Below are 21,258 nucleotides of genomic sequence, written 5' to 3'. Positions count from 1 at the left end.
TGTTCTGCATTGCTGGCGTAATACATTGCATAATACACTGTATGTTGGACAGTCAGTATTTTGTAATGCAGGTTTAGTTAGCACTCCTTCGTCTTGTAGTTTCAAAAGCTTTTTTTCAATGATCTCTTTCATAGGCCTCTGATATATAGGTAAAATAATCTTTTAATGTGCATGCGACAAAAAAAAAGTAACTGATTCTAAGGGAATAAGTGACTTCTCTAAAATTGGGGGTTGGCAAACTATAGCCTGTGGGCTAAATCTGTTCCACCACCTGTTTTTATATGGTTGATAAGCTAAGGTTTTTTTTTTTTTTTTTTTTTTCTATTTATGTGTTTAATGATTACGGGAAAATAATATTTTTGGTATGAAAGTTATGCATATTTAACTTTTAGAGACCATGATTAAAATTTATTAGAAAACAGTCATGTTTCTTTGTTTATGTATTGTCCATGGCTGCCTTTCTGGCACTATTGTGTAGCTGAGTAGTTGCAACTAAGATTTGCCATGGCATTCTTATTGTTTCACACTGCTGCCTGGCACACTGTACACATCACTGATGTAATTATAATTCAATAGTGTTTCAAGTACCACATGTATTGCTGTCTCATAGTACTTTAAAACCTTTCTGCCATGTCAAAAAACGTTGAAGAAGAATAAGAAGAAAGGAAGAAATGGGACATTTTCTGACCATGTGTTATTTTTGTTAAATTGGATGGTGAAACTTTGGGTTATTGTACTCCACTAAAGGAGTACAATGTACATTGCCATTTTCGGGCTGTTTGTACAGTATTACAAGTCATAGAAAATCAATTCTCATAAGATTAAAATATCTCATTATGGTAGAACTTATGTATACACAAACAGAGATGAAGGCTACACTTAAGTAAGATTTTGAATGATTTGTTTGTTAATAAAGTAAAAAGAGCCATTTATCAAAGGTTAGTTAACTATTCTATGTTTAATTGTAGCAGCCAACAAATGTGTTCAGAAAAAAATACATTTGTTTAAGACATTAGCATTTTGTATTCAGTCTTTTAAGAGAAAACAAAATACTACTCTGCAATCAAAAAAGATGATATTGTGTTCTTTGGGACAAACTGGATGGAACTGGAAGTGATTATGCTTAGCTGAATAAGTAGATATAAAGAACACTTACCAGATGGTTTCACTCAGATGTGGAATCTGGATATCTGATTTACATGAATTTGCTTTAAAAAATCTAAACATAACAGAAGCAAGCAAACTGTTAAGACTTGAGAACTATGGTGGTTATCTTTGGGAGGGTTGGAATATGGAACTTTGATGGTGGGTATTGTGTGGAACTATACATTGTAATCTTACAATCTTGTAACATACTATTAATAACATATAATAATTAAAGAAAAGAATAAAGCAGGAAACATTTTTAAAAAAATAAAATAAAAAGACTGTGGTCCGGGAGGTGGCGCAATGGATAAGGCACTGGACTCTCAAGCATGAGGTCCTGGGTTCAGTCCCTGGCAGCACATGTACCAGAGTGATGTCTGGTCCTTTCTCTCTCTCCTATCATTTCTCATGAATCAATAAATAAAGTAAAAAAGACTTGCATGTCTGTGGTACCAAATTTACCAGGTTCTGTCTATAGCACCACCATAAGTTAGAGCTGAGTAGTGTTACATTAAAATAATTATAAATCATGTAGAACAATGCAGGGAAAGAATATTTTAAATTTGTTGTAAAATCTGAAGTGCTATGGTGTGTTACCATGGTGGTGCTAAATATATGTACTGAGGCAACAGTGTGGTGGTACACCTAGTTAAGTGTATGTATTACCATACACAAGGACCCGAGTTCAAGCCACTGCTCCCCTTGCAGGGAGATTCTCCTTCTATCTCCTTTTCTCAATTTATTCCTGTCCTATCCAATAAAATATAAAAGAAAAGAAGAAATTGGTGGCCAGGTGTGGTAGGTTTATGGTGCTGGCACAGAGCCACAGTGATCACTATGATGGAGAGTGGGAGAGGGGGAGAGAGAGAGAGAGAGAGAGAGAGAATTATGCTGGTCCAGTACAGAGTTAATTTGCTACATTTACATGGTTTGTAAAAATGTAAACCTCATAAAAGCTTGGGGTTATTTATTTCTATATTAAAGAATTACAAGTTTGTGGAAAGTATTTTGAATCTGCTATGTATAATTGGACAAGCATATAAACATTGAATAGACCTCATGAAGATATAGTTTCATTAGTTGTCATAAATTTGAACTATTCGATTATCAGTTTGTTAAAATCTTTCCCCTTTCTGTTTTTAGACAAGAAATCCTTTAGCTACTTGTATGTAACACTGAGTGACTGAGAATTATATTTTGCTTTTGTCTTTATATTATTTCTAGATAGTATTGATACTGTTTTTTAATTGCAAGGCTAAGCAGCACTTACATGTAAAACTTATGATAGCCATTTGACAGTGACTAATGTAGTTTCAATCGCAAGAAATGTAAAGCTAGTTACATATATTTCCTTTTGTGAGAATTTAAAACAAGAAGTGATTTCACTATTCCAGCTTATATCTATAGCAGATGTATTTCCCAGGTTGAGACTATAGTTCTGCAGTAATTTTCAGACCTTGATGGAAGTGCATAGAAAATTTAGTTCAAATTCTCAATGCTACTGAAGAACCTCTACTTAATCTTGAATGGGAAGTAATTAGTGTATGGTATAATGGCATGCTACAAAACAATTATTGAGACTCTGCTGATACAATTCTATGAGTTCCTTCTACATGCTGAATATGCTTAATTAAAATCAACGCCTTGGAGTTCCAGCTGGTAGCATAGCGGGTTAAGCGCACATGGCGCGAAGTCCAAAGACCAGATAAAGATCCTGGTTTGAGGGTGAAGCGGGTCCTCAAGTGTCCATCTTTATTTCTCCCTCTCTATCTTCCCCTCCTCTCGATTTCTCTCTGTCCTATCCAACAATGACAGCAATGAAAACAACAATAATAACAACAACAATGATAAACAAGGGCAACAAAAGGGAAAAAATAGCCTCCAGGAGCATTGCAGACACCAACCCCCAGCGATAACTCTGGAGGCAAAAAAAAAAAAAAAAAAAACCAATGCCATGTAGATATTCTTTAATATTTTTTTGTGAAAAAACAACAACAGGTATACAGCTGAAAAATGTGAAATTTCATTACAGATCAGTATTAACAGGTTAAAATTTTGTGTGGAGGGTTTTTTGTTGTTGTTTGTTTATTTGTTTTTGTTGTTGGTTTGTTATCTGCCAGGTTTATCTTGGGGCTTCAACCACTCTGGCAAATCTTTCTTTTCCTTTCCTTTCCCCTTTCCTCCCCTTTCTTTTCCTTCCCTCACACCCAGAGGGGACAGAAACCACAGCATTGCTCCATTACTTGTGAAACTTCCTATCTAGGTGTTCCCAGTGTGGGAGACCTTGGGCTCAAAGCTGAGTTCTCGTGCATGGTAATTTTTCACTTGGTGAGCTTGCTATCTGCCAGCCCCTGCAATAATTTTGATGACTGAGAATGGTTTCAACTTGGAACCATTGTTCAAATGGAACTTTGAACACTGATAAATTGAAATATTATCCCTCTCCCCAATGAATTACATTCTTCTTACTAATAGAATTGAATTACAAAAAAAAAATTACTATTGTTAATTTCATCAGCAAATTATAGAAAATTTTCTTTACACTTCTCCTTTCCTCCCTTTCCTTCTTTCTTTCATTCTTCTTTTTCTTTTCTTTTCTCTTTCTCTCTTACTAGTGCACTGCACAGCTCTAGCTTATGGTGATGTATAGGAATTGAATCGGAGACCCTGGAGCCTCAGGAATAGAATTCTTTTTGTATAACAATTATGTTGTCTCCTCCCCAGAAAATTCTCTTCTTTATTTACAGTTTCTTAAATTATATCCTTGAGTGTCTTTTTTTTTTAATACCCAATGCCTGAAATATTTACCACCTACTCTTTTACAGAGAATTATTTCTGATCCCTTATCCTTCCTGAAAGAATAGTTCTACATCTAATTAGAAAGCAGTAAATTGATTGCCTTTTGTTCATTGTCGGATTCTTGCATCTAGGAACATTTAGAAAACATTGCATATTTTCAAGTTTGGATAAGCATATTGTCTGTTTACCTAGTAAAGTTAATTTTTTGAAGTTTTGGGAAAGAGATTCATTTGTAAATTATGTCAGTTGGAACTCAGGACTTTGCCTTTTAATCATTTGTTGCTTATTGCCTGGTTATGGTTGCTCAGTTTTTACTTTTACAATCTAGTATATACTGAAAAGAGTTTGTATTCCCCCTTGGTAGTGAGTTCATTGTTAATGGTTGTATTTAAAAACACTACTGATACCTTTTTTAAAGTAATAGTTTTAATAAGCTAATTTATTTTAAATGCTATGAGAAATAGGAGTTTTAGGATCTCTTTGACATTCTTTTTGCATGTCTTGGCAAATCTTTTCATGAAACAAACTTTCAAATTGATATTAATGAGGCAGAAGAAGGGTGCATCTTTGAACTTTTAAATAAAAATCAACTCACTTATTTACAATAGCTTCTTAGGAGTTTTTCCCATGAGGATCACAGCTGGGAAAACATCTTTCCCAAGAGAATACTTACAACCTGATCTCATTAGTCTATATTCTTCATTTAGCCATTACAAAGGTTATTGATGATTATTTCTGGGTGCTAATATCTCAGTAAAATCTCATAATAATTTTATAATTCTATATCTTGTAAGCGAGTCTTGGTGTTTAGAGTTTCCTTTTATTGCATATTTTAGTCTCTTGGCATTTTGCTTCCTATGCAGGTCCTTTTTTCTTTTTTAAGTCTGTTTATATTCAATGGATTAAAAACACACTTCCACTTCTAGAACAGATTTATCATCTACCCTTCAGGCTGTTCTTTAACATGGTGCTCTTAAGAATGAATATCTTAAGATATTCCCCAGATGTTTTAAACTTCAGCAAACTTGTGGTTTTCTTTATTGGAATCTCTTTTTGCAGTATTTTGAAGATGAAAGAAAATGTCTCCTTAATTTCTAAACACTTTTCATATTGATTTAATGTCTTTTGTTGTAAAGACATGCATATGATAAAATGTCTGTGTTGATAAAATTTCAAAGACTTTTAAAAAAGTAACATGAAAATTGCATTAACAGTAATACAAGAAATTATATTGTATTTGCTTTTGAATTAACACTGTTATGTGCCTTTTATTAGTTTTGTATAGCTATGACATTTGGTTAATTGTCTAATGGGTTATGACTAAACTTTACTCTTCATTACTCAGTAAAATAGGGACTATAATGTTTTGTATCAAGTATCTTCTAAAATCTGGGGAGTTTGAATTAAAAACTTAAAGATATCAATAGGTATATCACTCATGATTGAAAGAATGACAAGGAATTCACACATTCACTCATACTTTTTTCTAACCTTGAGCCAGTTAGCAAATAGGAAGTATGTGATATCACTTGTTTGGAAATACTTTGATTTTTGGTTTCTTCTTGCTAGGTTATTTCACGTCTAAACGTTAACTTAAAATTTTATGTTACAGTTGAATTTCTTTCTTTCTTTCTTTCTTTCTTTCTTTCTTTTTCTTTATTGGGGAATTAATGTTTTACATTCGACAGTAAATACAATAGTGTTACAGTTGAATTTCTAATAGAATTGTTCTGTGGCTCTTACTGTTTTTGAGTTCTTTGGTATTCTCTAAGCAGTGTCTGGTAGGTTTATGGGAAACAGGCAAAACACAAGTCCACATCACATCATTAAAAATACTGGAGAGGGCAAGGGAAGGAAGTGATTCAGTGGGAAAATCAATGACTTGCATGCATGAGACACTATAGGGTCTGTCCCAGGCACCACAAATGACAGAGTGATGCTCTGGTCTCTATTTCTTTCTGTTTCTCATAACAAGTTAATAATTAAAATATTGAAATAGAAGCTTAATTTTGTTAGAGTAGTGTACTCTCTGATCTGGGATGGGGGACATTCATATCCTATAACTTCCTTATCCAGTCATCTTTCCATGGACATTTAGATTACTTATACCCTTCATTATTGTGAATATTGCAGCCATGTATATGAGTCTTATTTCTGTCTTTGCCTTTACAAGCCCATCTAATGAATTTTAAAATTTCAGTTATTTCTTGTTTTTGTGTGAATTATTAGGGATTTTTTTTGGTCCAGATCTTTTCAGTGCACTTGTACTTTGTAGTTTCCCCAGCACCCCCCCCCCTTTTGTCTTTCTCTGGCCAGAAAAAAATGAGACTACTTCCCAGTTCTGTCACACATTTACATGTCTTCGACTAGTTAGGAGTAGGTAAGAAAGAATAGTGTAGATCTAAGCAGTGAACATATCAAATTATTCCTTCCTGGATGCTTATTTTATTTTTGTGTAGGTGTGTGTGTTTTGGGGATTGTGAATCTGGGACCTTTGATGCCTCCAGCATTAGAGTTCTTTTGCATAACCATGACGCTGCTCCCCAGCCCTCACATGTATAGATTTAAGTAAACTTCACCATGATCACAGTGCACTGTAATTCTATATCTAGAAATTCTGTCCCATTAGCCCTTTGAATAGTCACATTCTTCCTTCAACCCTTTGGCAACTACTTAATTTTTTTTTTTTTATTATTTTTTACTCTTTCCACTAAACATAATACCCTTGAGGTTCATCCAAGTTACTGAGTGTAAGAATGTTTACTTGTTACTTTGGTTGCTAGTAGTACCTAGTGTATTGTAATCATTGACCGCTTGAAGGACTTTTGAGTTGTTTCCTAGTTGAGAGCTGGGCGTTTATTTTACTCTTTTTGTAAAAAAACAATTTTTTAAATTATCTGTACATATTTATTGGATAAAGACAGTCAAAAATTGAGAGGGTAGGGGTGATAGAGAGGGGAAAAGATACCCGCAGCACTGCTTCACCACTTGCAAAGCTTTCCCTCTGCAGGTGAGGACCAGGGGCTCAAACCTGGGTCCTTGCACAGTGTAACGTGTGCACCCAACCCCTTTCTTTCATTCTTTAAAAATAATTTTAATTATCTGTTGAAATTTTTCTTTCTTGTCTTTGGTATTTATTAGTTATTTTTTTAAATTGCCATCAGAGTTATTGTTGGGGCTCTGCTGGCAGTACTGAATCCAGTGCCCCACAGCTCATTTTTTTCTCCTTCCTCCCTCCCTCCCTCCCTTCCTTCTGTGTTTCTTCCTCCCTTCTTTCCTTCCTCCCTGCCTCTCATTCTTCCTTCCTTCTTTCCTTCCTCCCTCCCTCCCTCCCTTCCTTCCTCTTTATTTTTCTTCTTTTTCTTTGTTTATTGATAGGACTGAGAGAAATTGAGGGGAGAGGGAGAAAGATAGATACCTACAGACAAGAGTCACCGCTTGTGAAGAGTCCCCCTGCAAGTAGGGAGCAGGGCTTGAATTCATGTCATCACACACGGTAAGTGTGCACTCAACCAGTGTGCCACTGCAGGGGCCCCTCTTTCTTTCTTTTTTTTTTCTTCTTTCTTGGTTTTTAATGCCTCAGTTTGTTAAAAATATTAATCATTGGGAGTTGGGTGGTAGCGCTGCAGGTTAAGCAAAGCACAAGGACCGGCCTAAGGATCCCGGTTCAAGACCCCGGCTCCCTACCTGCAGGAGGGGGTCACTTCACAAGCAGTGAAGCAGGTCTGCAGGTGTCTTTCTCTCTCTGCCCTCTCTGTCTTCCCCTCCTGTCTCCATTTCTCTCTGTCCTATCCAACAACGATGACATCATCAACAACAATAATAACTACAATAATAGAACAACAAGGGCAACAAAAGGGAATAAATTTTAAAATAATCATAATGATTTTGAACTCCTTTTATTTTGATGTCTTTATCATTACTTAAACTTTTTTTTTTGGTCCTAAATATTTTACCTCTTTGCATTAGTATTAGCTGGTTATCTTTTTTTTTTTTTTTGCCAGATAATATTATCCTCCTCATTGTATCTTATATCAGAGCATTCACTTTTCCCTATGGTGCTAATATGAACTGACAGGAAGGTAGACCACCTTAATAAAATCAAAGATTATTTGAGGTCACAGTTAACTTTCAGATTTGATATATTCAGTATTTCTTGTTTGCCTATATTAATTAGTACATGACCATCGAGGAATTTTGAGGCCATTAGTTCTTTGACTCCTCAGGTCTGAAGCAGCCACTAGAAGAATTTTGAGATTTTTTTTTTTCCTCACCTTCAACATTTGATAAATATTTCAAGTGAGAAGCTCTTGTAGACCCTCAGTTTTCATTTTGAGAACTTTGGTACTATGTGTTAGCTGAAATATCCACTTTTTTTTTTTTCCTTTTTAATCATTTCTCCCCTAACACCCATACCCCTTCATTCTAGTATTCTGCTAATCCCAACGTTTGAGTTTTCCATTTCTAGATCAAGTTGGTATAGATATAGGTCTTCCCTAGTCCCTAAGGGAAAGTATGGGTGTGTGTGTGTGTGTGTGTGTGTGTGTGTGTGTATGTGCGCGCGTGCGCGTGCCAGTTATTGTTGGGACTTAGTGCCTTCAGAACTCCAACAATCCCAGCAGATATTTTGTTCTCATTTTTAAGGTAAAATGAGAGAGATAGGGTGGGAGAAGCAGAGACACCACAGCACTGCTTAACCTTTTGTGAAGCTTTTCCTCTGCAGGCATTCCCATATGGTGGCTAGGGACTTGAACTTGGGTCATTGAGCATGGTAACAAGTGTGCTTTACCAAGTGAGCCACTTCCCTGCCTCCTCTGTATAGATTTTATTCTCCACTCCTTCTAGTGTTTTTTTTTTTTCACTATTATTTTTATTTCCATTTATTCTAGCCTGTCTGTTCTGAGTAAGAACTACCAGAGTAGGAGAATTTTCTGCTTTTCCGATAACTTTTGTCTGAACTTACTATTCATTTTCAGGATTGCACGAATTTTGTATGGGACAAGCCAGGTTTGTGTTTGAAGGCCCCCTAATGTCAAAACAAAAAATAAGTCTCTCTAATACTCCCAGAGAGATAAATGTTTAGAAAGATAACTAGAGGGCTCTGAATTCAATTCCATCAAGATACAGAGAGAAGAGGGGGGAAAAAAGAAAGAAAAGGAAGGACACTCAGAAATAGTAGGTATGACTTAGAAAGGAAGAGAAGGCAGGACCATAGGAAAAATGGGCAAATGTATATAAATATAAATAGGTAGTTATAGAAATAATAATCAAATCTATATCTGTGATCTTGGGAGAACTAATGCAGTTTCCAGTGGAGAGAATGGGGGCACAGAACTCTGGTGGTGGAAAGGTGTGGCATTATACTCCTGTTACCTTAGTTTTGTCAATCAATATTAAATCACTAATAAAAAATTAAAAAGGCAAAAAAAACCACATCTCTTCAGTCTCATGCTATGTATTGTAAATGTGTACTTATCAGACCAATAACTGCCAGCTCAGTCTTGCCCTCTGAACAATTCTGGCATCCTTGGACATTTTTGCATGTAGGACCAGAGCACTCCTCAGCTCTCGCTTAAGGTTCAGGGGATTGAACCTGGGTCTCTGAAACTTTAGACATGACAAGGAGTTGGTGAGTAGCGCAGTGGGTTAAGCGCATGTGGCGCAAAGTGCAAGCACCGGCATAAGGATCCCGGTTCAAGCTCCCGGCTCCCCACGCAGGGAGGTTGCTTCATAGGCAGTGAAGCAGGTCTGCAGGCGTCTATCTTTCTCTCCCCTTCTCTGTCTTCCCCTCCTCTCTCCATTTCTCTCTGTACTATCCAACAATGATGACATCATCAACAACAACAATAATAACTACAACAATAAAACAAGGGCAACAAAAGGGAATAAATAAATATTAAAAATATATATATTTAAAAAACTTTAGACATGACACTCTCTTTGCATAAGCATGCTATCTCCCCTGCTCCATCCGTGGAAATTTATTCATTTGGTCCTTATTACATTCATTAGCTGTTTGATATCATTATGCTTTATAATGTGTATATGATGTTTCTAGTTTTTGTTACTATGAGCGATATCTTCTGACATTCTTCTTTCTGTATGTTACACAGAATCAGAAGTTTTATTTATTTATTTATGAAGGAGATGGGAGAGAGAGAGAGAAAACACCAGCCATTACTCTACATGTGCTGCCAGGGATTGAATTCAGGACCTTATGCTTGAAAGTACAAAGCTTTATCCACTGTACCCCCACCCAGATCACTGTATTTTATATTTTGATGAGATTTTTGTGTGTTTTCTGTGAGTAAATTTTTGAAAACTTGGTGGTTGGGCAATGGTGCAACGAGTTAAGTGCACATGGCATGAAGCATAAGGACAGGTGTAAGGATCCGGGTTTGAGCCTCCAGCTCCCCACCTAAAGGAGGTGTCACTTCACAAACAGTGAAGCAGGTCTGCAGGTGTCTATCTTTCTCTCCCCTTCTCTGTCTTCCCCTCCTCTCTTGATTTCTTTCTGTTCTATCCAACAACAACAGCAACAACAACAATGATAAACAACAAGGGCAACAAAAGGGAAAAAATAGCCTCCAGGAGCAGTGGATTCGTAGTGCAGGCACCGGAGTCCCAGAGATAACCCTGGAGGCAAAAAAAAAAAAAAATTGGAAACTTCACTAAATTTTACATTTGTTATCTTAGCTTAATATTTTAAAATATTATCTCTATTCATGATTTAATAGTTACTTGCAAAATTATAGGATTACAAGAGAATAATTTCACACTATACCCACCAGCCAAATTCTGTGTCCTCCCTCCCGCACCCTCCACCCCAACACCACCATCAGAGTTCTCAGTCTGAGGGAGTTTAGTTGTTGTTTTTGGTACCTTCTTTTGCTTTAATTATGTATATTCCACATATTTGTAAAACCATCCAATAGGAGATAAAAATTGTTGATCTTGCATGCTTCCTCATCATATCTGTTATATTTTTATTTATTTGATTGGATGGAGAGAGATTGTATGGGGAGGTTAGAACAGGGAGACCTGCAGTACCTGCAGTACTTTGTGATTCCCCTGCAAGTCGAGAACAGCGGCTGGACCCTGGGTCCTTGTGTATCACCTGTGTGTTTAGCTAGGTGTGCCGATGCCTGACTGCCCTTCATATTTGTTTTAAACATATTTCTAGCATTTTTAGTGAATGAGGAAATAAAAGCTCTATTTCGAACTACAACTTCTGTGGTAGATGTAACAGCTAAATCTAAACCAATAAAAGAATGGAAGTTATAATTTGTTTTTTGAAACTTCCTGTAGACATATGAATGATATGCTAAGTTTATTAGAAGACTATAAATCTCATTTTGAGAACCACTATCTTTTTGTTTTTTAAAGATTTTATTTAGTTTGATGAGAGATACAGAAAGATAGAGAGACAGAGAGAGGGGGGTGGGAGAGAGAGAGAGAGAGAGAGAGCAAGATGGAGAGAGAGCCAGCTACGCCAGAGCACTGTTCAGCTCTGGGTTATGGTGATGCTGGGGATTAAACCTAAACTTCAGAGCCTCAGGCATGTAAGTGTTTTTCATAACCATTATGCTAGCTCCCCCAGACACAGAGAACTGTTACCTAATTATCTTTTCCTTGCATGTGGTTTTTCCTTTTAATTAATTAATTAATTAATTTGCCTCCAGGATTATCAGACTGGCTCACTGCCGCCGCTACAAATCCACTGCTCCTGGTAGCATTTATTTATTTATTTTCCATTTTAACGATAGGACAGAGAGAAATTGAGAGGCGAAAAGAGGAGAAAGACACCTGGAGACCTGTTTCACCACTTGTGAAACATCCTCGCTGCAAGTGATGAGCAGTTGCTTGCACCTGGACACTTGTACTGACCCTTGTGCTTAGTACTATGTGCACTTAAGCAGGTGCACCAGCACCCAGCCCCCCATGTGGCTTTTTCTAATTTGGTTTACAACTAAATGTCAAACAACTTTATTAAGTACTTAATGAAAGTTGCAAACTGGTTTTAGTGAATTTGGGGTTTGTGTGTGTGTGTGTGTTTATGTAAATGAGTAGAAACCTATTATACACCTGAATTTAAGAATTCCTTTTATTTTAATCACCTATACTTATACAAAGAGCTTTTCAACTGTGTATTTGATTATCTCCTGTGTAAAAACCTGGATACACCTTTAGAGTTATAAATGAGAATATTTAAACCTTTAAACATTTTTAAATTGAATTTGATTCTATCTAAGCAACACATGCTTAAACTTGCTTCTTACCAAAGGAAATACAATTAGGGGTTGGAGAAATATCTTTAAATTACAATCCTTATAAACTAATAGTTTAGTTTTAGTTTTGAATGACTGTTACTTTTTCCATCTTTTAAAATTATGCTTAAATGTAAACACATGTGGGAAATGTTCTTTTGGCTTTTATCAAACTGACATTTAAGTGATTTTTTTTCAACTCCACGAAACATTTGTGGTAAAACATTTCAAAGCTTTGTAACTTATGATTTGTCTGTGGATCCCCCCCATGTTATTCTATTAACATTTGGTCTTAATAAGTATAACCTGTTTAGAATTACTGGCGTTTTCTCATTTATTATTTGTTTAGATGAGATGTTTAAGAAAGAACTTCATAAAAACCCTTCTTGGCAGTTATGAGTACTTTCTTAAGGAAGTTTATTTTTCTGAGTTTTGCTCTAAAGCTTTTATTTGAGTATTAATCTCCATGTGCGTTCCTTTATGAAATGTCCAGAGCTAATGATTCTTGTTTCTTTTTAATGATGTTAGTGCAGTGTGAAATCTTTTTATATATTCTACTTTTCATTTCTTTTACCCTAAGATTCAGATAGCTTTATGGCTTCAGTTCCTATGAAAATGGGATGTAATTTTACTAATTGTTAGAACTGTAATTGGTAAATGGCAGTTTTGTGGGTATTTGCTTATTCATAGTTCTCTCTCTTTTTTTATACTATTTAAATTTTTTTTTGGTTTGTTTATTTTAAGGAGATAGAGAATACGGAAGAGATCTCATTTCTGGTTTATGGTGGATTGAGCCTGAGAACTTGGATTCTCAGGCATGAGAGTCTTATGCATAACCATCATACTATCTTTTTTTTTTCCTACAGGGTTATCTTTAGGGCTGGGTGCCTACACTACAAATCCACTGCTCCAGGCAGCCATTTTTACCATTTTGTTGTTGTTGTTGTTACTGTTGGATAGGACAGAGAGAAATTGAGAAGGCGAGAGAAAGACACCTGTAGACCTGTTCTACCACTTGGTGAAGTAACCCCCTCCCTGCAGGTGGGGAAGCTGGGAGCTGGAACCAGGATCCCTGAGCCAGTCCTTGCACTTCACACTATGTGTGTTTAACCCGGTGCACGACTGCCTCGCCCCCCCCCCTTTACTTCATTAAATATGTACAGAGAGAAATTGAGAGAGGATGGAGAGATAGAGAAAAAGAAAAACACCTGTAGACCTGTTTCACCACTTGTGAAGCATACCCTCTGCAGGTGGGGAGCTGGGGGCGCAAACCTGAGTCCTTGCACTTAGTGATATATATGCTTAACCTGGTTTGCCACCGCCTGGCTTCCTATGCATCTCTTTAGCTCTATTCTTTGTAATGTTTTTCATATAAGAATAATCAGATACCAGTAGAGATTTCACACCTTACTGCTCTTTTTGTTAGAGAGATCCTTAGCCTCATATATGAGCAACATGGCTGGCAAGAGGGGAACTTCATGTCTGATGGAGCAGTTTTGTTTTCTCTGTCTTCTCTTTCTGTCTGTGTCTCTCCTCTTCACTTCTCAGATATTGGACTGAGACAGAGAAATTGAGAGGGGAGAGGGAAATAAAGAAACACCTCCAGGCCTGGTTCACCACCCCTGAAGCTTTTCCCCTGCAGGTGGGGACAATGGCTTAAAGCTAGGACCTTGCACTCTTTACTGTGTGTGCTTAAACAGAAACAGGTTCACCACAACCTGATCCTGTTCCTCTTCACTTCTCAAAAAGAATAATGAAAAAATTGAGCTCTAGTGGCCCTGGGCTTATGTCTTTGTGATGAATTTAAAATGATTAAGAGAAAAAGAAAGCAATGAAGGGGGGAGAGAGAACAAAGGAGGGAGAGTGGCACAGGTCTTTGTCATCTCTACCTCCTCTAACTCAGATTTGCAACGTAAAGTGAGGGTTATGTTTGGCACTGCTAGTTCCCTTGCCTTGTTGCTGTAGCTCTCACATATAAGTAGCTCATCCTATTTTTGTCTTTCATCTTTTGACTTATTTTACTTAGCATGATCCCTCTAGCACTATCCATGTTGGAGCAAAAGGCAAGATTTCTTCTTTTCTTGTGCCTTAGTAGTATTCCATTGTGTATAATTACCACAAGTTCTTATTCACTTGTCTATTGCTGATCACTTGAGCTATTTCTAAGTCTGCCCTGTAGTATGTAGAGCTGCAGTGAACGTTAAGTGTGCTTTTATTTTTGTGCATTTTTGTTTCCAGTTATTTTAGGAGTGAAATTTCTGGATCATATGATAGACTTTTTTAAAGTAAAATTTGGTTTTGCCATAGAGACTAAGCCAATTTACATCCCCAGCAGTGGTATTTAAGTCTCCACACCTTCATCAGCTTTTTATTTACTTATTTAAAATTTTGGGGGCCAGGTGGTGGCACACTTAGTTACTTATTAAAATTTTATTTGTGATTAATAGTAGGTTATAAGATTGTAAGACTACCTTGGAAACTGTACTAGTTCTCCCAAGATCGTAGACATGGGTTGACTTATTTCTGTAGCTTCTGTAATTGCTTCTCCACTGGACATGGGTCTTGGCAGATCAATCTATACCCCCAGCCTCTTTCCACCTTTCCCTGATGGGTAGGATTCTGGAGAAGTGAGGTTCCAGGACACATTGGTGAAGCTATGAGAAGTTTCTTATGAAGCGTTTTAATGAAGAGAAATCGTTTACTTTGATACAACTCTAATGTAACGGATATCAGAAGTTAGTATTATATCTATCTGTGCTTTTATTTGCACATAAAGGATCTTTTTCATACAAATTTTTGTTGTTGAGGATCATGCTACAGAATATATTTTCCTGATTTAAGTTATGAACAACTAGTCTTTACTATATCTAAAGCTTTTAAAACATAGTAGAATGTTCATGTCTAAGGATTCTGAAGTTGGTTGGGTAGTGGCATAGCCTATTGAAGACACACTTTAACATGTGCAATGACCTGGGTTGAAGCCTCTGGTCCCCACCTGCAGGGGGAAACTTTCACCAGTGGTAAAGCAGTGCTGTAGGTTTCTTCCTTCCCTTCCTTCCTTCCTTCCTTCCTTCCTTCCTTCCTTCCTTCCTTCCTTCCTTCCTTTCTTTCTTTCTTTCTTTCTTTCTTTCTTTCTTTCTTTCTTTCAAGATTTTATTTATTAATGAGAAACATAGGAGGATAGAGAAAGAACCAGGCATCATCCTGGTACATGTGCTACTGGGGATTGAACTCAGGACCTCCTTGAGAGTCAGATGCTTTATCCACTGCGCCACCTCCCGGACCAGGTGTGCTACAAGTTTCTATCTCTCTGTTCCTGTTTCCCCCTTCCCTCATGATTTCTGTCTGTTTCTATCCAGTAAAATAAACAAAATATTAAAAAAAAAAACTTTAAAATTAAACATATGTATGTATATGTCAAAAAAAATTCTAAAGATCATTGCCCAATAAAGGAAAATTTGCATTGCTTAAATAAAATAATGTGTCAGTTTTTATTTTTGCCTTTTACTTTAGTGATTTGTTCTTGACAGTATGTTTTAAATTCACTTACATGTACATTTATTTTTTAAAAAAACTGTGGAAATTAGCAAGGTTGTTTGTCCCAGGTGTTTTAACTTATTTATTCAACATAATTATTTAATTCAATTATTTTTACTAAAATAGCTCAAGGGGTAGGGGGTAGATATACAAGGTTAAGGTCTTAGGTTTGACCCCTTTTGGCCAGAGCAGTTCTTTGGTCTCTTTTTGTTGTACTCTCATTAAATAAATCAATATATCTTGAAGATAGTTTTTGCTTATTGTGATTTAATGCACTTCTCAGCAGAAAGAATTGTATTATGACAAGTGACATATGCTAACTTACTTTTTTTTTCTGCTATGATTTTCTTATAGATTTGATGAACTTGTAAAAAAATTCAAAGTCGAATATCATGCTGGTGGCTCTACCCAGAATTCAATTAAAGTTGCCCAGGTTGGTTAATTATTTTAAAAATTGTAAAGAAATCTATTCAATTGATTTTAGACTTTTAATCATTTGGTACAATTATTGAAATTCTTATTTTGTTGCCATAGAACAGTTTTGTTGGTTTTGATTTTGATTTTTAGCAATCATTTTCCATCTAAGCAACAAAATTTACTATAATTGCTATCCCTTAGGTTATTTTTAAGTTTGAACATCTTTTATTATGTTTATTATTTACTTACATTTCTTTTAAAATTGTTGAATCCCTTGATATTTTTATTTTATTGTTTTTACATCGTGATATATACACACACACACACATATATGTATGTATGTCATACCTTATCAATTTTTTAAATTCTGTCCATCAAAAGGTTTATCAATTCTTTTCTTCTTTCCCCTCCTCCTCATCTCTAGTTTGCTCATATTGAATTTTAAAAATGCTTTCAGACTTAGTAAAATGTTTCTATATGTTTGTTTTTGCCGGAGAACTGCTTAGCTCTGATTTATGATGGTGTGGGGTATTGAACCTGGGATTTAGGAGCCTCAGGCATGAGAGTTGGTTTACTTTTAAAAAATCACATTGTTGGAATTGATGCTTTCCATGTCATTTGTTGTCATGTGTGTACCATGTCTTATCTCCACCGGTGAAGTTTCTGCGAAATTCATCCATTACCACCTGTCATCTTCCTCCATCAGTGGTTTGTATACCTCTTCAGCTCTTCTATCACAATCCCCAACCTCTTCAGAACCCTTGAATTTGCTACAATCAATCATAGCCAGTCTTTGTTTTACCTTGATTAAGTCCCATTTGTGAGTAATGTCATCTGTTATTCTTCATTCACTCAACATGATTCCTTCAAGTGTTACTTATACTTTATTTACTGTGTCATATTTTTGTGCCAGTGTTCTTAAAATTAAAAAAAATAGTAATATGTTTTATTTTATTTATTTTGGCTAGAGGCAGTGAAATTGAGGGTGGTGGTAAGAGAGAAGGCAGAGAGAGAGAAAGAGACAGAGGGAGGCTTACAACACTGCTTCACTGCTTATCGAACTTCCTCCCTGCCTGTAGGGACCAGGGGCTTGAATCAGGGTTCTTTTACATTGTAACCTATATACTCTACCAGATAGGCCACTGCCTGGCCTCATTAATTTTAAATTTTACTTATTTTCTGATGCAGAGCCAAAGCCTTGTACATGCATGATTTTGTCACTCCAGGCTACTTTTTTATTCAGACAGAGAGATGAACAGAGGAAAAACAGAGTGAGGGAGAAACACCACAGTACTAGAACTTCCCCCCGCATGTAGTGCTATAGCACCTCCCATGTGGTGCCAGGACTCAAAATCGGGCCATGTGTGTGACTAGGCTTGACCCTATCCTGTGAGCTATCTCTCCAGGGCGCTCATATTTTTTCTTCCTTCTCATATCTTGAACATTTGAAAGTCTTGCTATATTAGGTCAGAAATTTAAAACTTCTTTTAAATGTACTAACTTTGTATTTTGAATAGGTTTAGTAGGGAAGTTGACAGGTCTTTCCTTTGCTTCTTCTGCTCCCTGCACCCCTCATAGGATCTTATCCATTCTTACCCCCCTCTATGTCCTCCCTTGCTCTGTGTCCCTCTATTTTTTACCTCTACTTTTCTCTTCTCTTTCCTGTTTCTACTGCTGCTAATACTTTTTGTTCCTCTTTCACTTCTTCCTCCTGTCCATCAAAAGGTTTATCAATTCTTTTCTTCTTCCCCCTTCCCCTCATCTCTAATTTACTCATATTGAATTTCAACAATGCTCTCAGATTTAGTAAAATGTTTCTATATGTTTGTTTTTGCCAGAGTGCTGCTGAGCTCTGATTTTTGATGGTGTGGGGGATTGAACCTGGGACCTAGATGCCTCAGGCATGAGAGTTGGTTTGCATAACCATTATGCTATCTGTGAAGTGTTCATATGACACCTTCTCTCTTGGATTTTTCAAAACCTGTATAGCACTGAAGACACTGTCTATTTTATTCCTTGTAAGACTGCTTACCTTTTATATGATCAGGAAATTTTAAGTGCCACTAAACTGAACTATGTGAATCAAGTATATGTACAATGCTGTCACTGTAGTGAACAATCTGTACTTTCTATCATGTGATAATCTGTAGTACCATCTTGATAACATTTATTCCCAAATCATTTTATTGAGGGGGTAATGGCTTGCCATTCAGTTGTTGACATGAGTACAGTGCTTACATTTTTATTGTTGTGTATGAAGAAATGCTTTCTTGCATTTATTTCCCATACATTTATGAAAAAACTGTCACTATTTTGTCAGTTTTGGTTTGCTTTTTGAATATTACCTCTTGGTTACTAGCCTAGAGAATTTTTTCCTATAGTTTAGTAATCTTTTCAAATGTATGAAATCTGTAAATATTAATATGTATGTCATTCTGTGTCCATCTCCATATTTCTCTTTCTTTTCTATACCTTTAGTTCTCTCCCCAAACCTCAGTTTGTAACTTCACTTTTATGAGAGGTTTTTATGAGTGTTTTGCTAAGACTCAGCATCTGTAGAGGTTTAGCTTTCCTAGGTTTCAAAGCTCCATTCCACCAGGCTTATTAAATTGTTTCATCATTTATTACTTTCTCAGCAGCAACTGTCACATTTGTGAGTGTGTTTTATGAGCAACAACAGTTTTAGGTCTATGAATGCCTCCAAAATCACTTATATGTTCTTGGCTTCAGCCTCTGCCTATTGATGATCCTCCAAAAGAATCAGCTTAGGCTTCCAAATGTACTTTCATGGTAAGCAGGAGTTCCTCTCCCCCGAGAGCCTACAGGTGCAGATTTTTGTGTGGGGTAAAGAAAGAATATTATACGAATAGTAATTCTCTCTTCTTGTACACATACACATGCCTCAGTTTTGAATGAGAGTAAGGTACTTCCCAGATCCTGGTGTCTAGCTTTATCTTTTCCAATAGGAGCTCTAAATTACTTTGTTCTGGGTCATTAAGATCATACTCAGATCTGTATAGATCTTGCCCATCCACAGAAAACTTGGAGTTTGATGACTCAAACTTATTATACTCACCCTATACCCCTTTCTCTTGCCACTACTACAGTGACAGTCCAGCAGGGATAGATGGTATAATGGTTATGCAAAGAGACTCTCATGCCTGAGGTGCCAAAGTCCCAGGTTCAGTCTCCTGCACCACCATAAGCCAGAGCTGAGCAGTGCTCTGGTAAAAAAAAAAAAAAAAAAAAAAAAAAAGAACAAGTACAGTGACAATCCTTGTCATGACTGATCTGTGGCCCGAATAATTATCTCTCCCAAAAAAGCGTGTCTTTGTACAGCTCCCTCTCTCTACCCCCCTTTTTTTCTCCCTCTAAAACCAGAGGATTGAACCTCAAAGCCTCAGGCAGAAGAAACAAAGAAGTTTTTGCATGACTATTGTGCTATCTCCCCAACCCTTGTAACTGTGGCCAAGCCTCTGGACTAATGGTATTAACCTGAGCTTTTTTTTTTTTTTTTTTTTTTAATTTCTTTATTGGGGAACTAATGTTTTACATTCAACAGTAAATATAATAGTTTGTACATGCATAACATTTCCCAGTTTTCCATGTAACAGTACAACCCCCACTAAGCCGTTTGTCATCCTTTTTGGACCTGTATCCTCTCCCACCCCCCCCGACCCCCACCAATTCCAGAGTCTTTTACTTTGGTGCAATATGCCAATTCCAGTTCAGGTTCTACTTGTGTTTTTTCTTCTTATATTGTTTTTCAACTTATGCTTGAGAGTGAGATCATCCCATATTCATCCTTCTGTTTCTGACTTATTTCACTAAACATGATTTTTTCAAGGTCCAGCCAAGATCGGCTGAAAACGGTGGAGTCACCTTTTTTATAGCTGAGTAGTATTCCATTGTGTATGTATACCACAACTTGCTTAGCCACTCATCTGTTGTTGGACACCTGGGTTGTTTCCAGGTTTTTAACCTGAGCTTTGACTGAGTATGCCTGAAAGCCAGTTCCAAGGATATGTTCAGAGGACTAACAAAAACTATTGACCCAAGGGTTACTGGGCACAGAAAGGCTGGGGTGGGAAGGAAGTTCTTAGAAATATAAGATTAATTATTTGCATATTTGTTAAACTGTGCTAATTTGAATTTTGGCCAAATCTGTTCATCACTTGTGAAGCATCTCCCATTGCAGGTGGGAGTGGAAGCTCGAACCTGGGTCCTTGCACATGGGTGTGACACTATCCAGCCCCTAATACATATTTTAAAAATGTGAGATGAGTGTCCGTACCTAATTTATAAATACAATGAGGATGAGAGTGGGAAAATGTATTACAGTAGAAGAAAAATTATATGGTATTTTTTCAAAATTATATAACATTTGAAAAGGCCATAAGGATATTAGGAGAAAATAAAGCCCATACAATGAAAAAAATATATTTATTTTGTGTAATATAGCAGCTTCATAATTCAAGGAGGTATGACAAATATACAGCCACGTTAAATAAGACTTCCTCAGTGCTCTACTGTAACTTCTTTGGAATCCAATGTTGACAAGTTGAAATGACCAGTATGCTTGGAAGTGTTCTGAGATGATGCTCAGTTTAGCCGTACTCAGTTTAGCATATCTCAGTGATCTATAAAAGCAAGTGAAGTGGCTGACAAATAGTTGGAAAATTAGAATAAGCATTTAGGTTTAAAGTAGATATTTTGTATACCTAGAAATTCATTTTAAAATTTATTTATTTATGAGAATGGTAGGAGGAGAGAGAAAGAACCAAACATCACACCGGTACATTTGCTGCTGGGGGTTGAACTAGGGACCTCATGCTTCAGAGTCCTGTGCTTTACCCATTGCACCACCTCCCAGATCACATAACTAGAAATTCTTATATGTATGATAGCCTACTGTTTCTAGTAAGTAAAATCCTATGTATGTCATGCACAGATGATTTTGTTGAACAATGTTTCCCCTGATGTCAACACATTGAACTGACACCAGAAATGTGAACTTGATAAGAGCAGAGATATTAGTCGAAACCTCTCTCTCTCTCTTCCCTTCCCCTCCCCCCTTCCCTTTTCCTTCCCT

At 36.6% G+C, this 21,258-nt stretch overlaps 1 protein-coding gene across 5 annotated transcripts in view; it reads left to right on the top strand.

The window, feature by feature from the left end:
- Positions 1-21,258, top strand: part of ADK (adenosine kinase) — a 452,224-nt gene that overhangs the window by 122,347 nt on the left and 308,619 nt on the right. For all 5 annotated transcript variants that reach the window (XM_060172912.1, XM_060172984.1, XM_060172793.1 and 2 more), the window contains exon 4: positions 16,104-16,182. In XM_060172912.1, coding sequence (XP_060028895.1) covers positions 16,104-16,182 — 79 coding nt within the window. The remainder of the gene's footprint in view (positions 1-16,103; positions 16,183-21,258) is intronic.

The sequence above is a fragment of the Erinaceus europaeus genome, chromosome 1 (genome assembly GCF_950295315.1).
Source record: "Erinaceus europaeus chromosome 1, mEriEur2.1, whole genome shotgun sequence".
NCBI lineage: Eukaryota > Metazoa > Chordata > Mammalia > Eulipotyphla > Erinaceidae > Erinaceus > Erinaceus europaeus.
The sequence above is the reverse complement of the archived record's forward strand: the minus strand, read 5'-3'. Positions and strand labels throughout refer to the sequence as shown.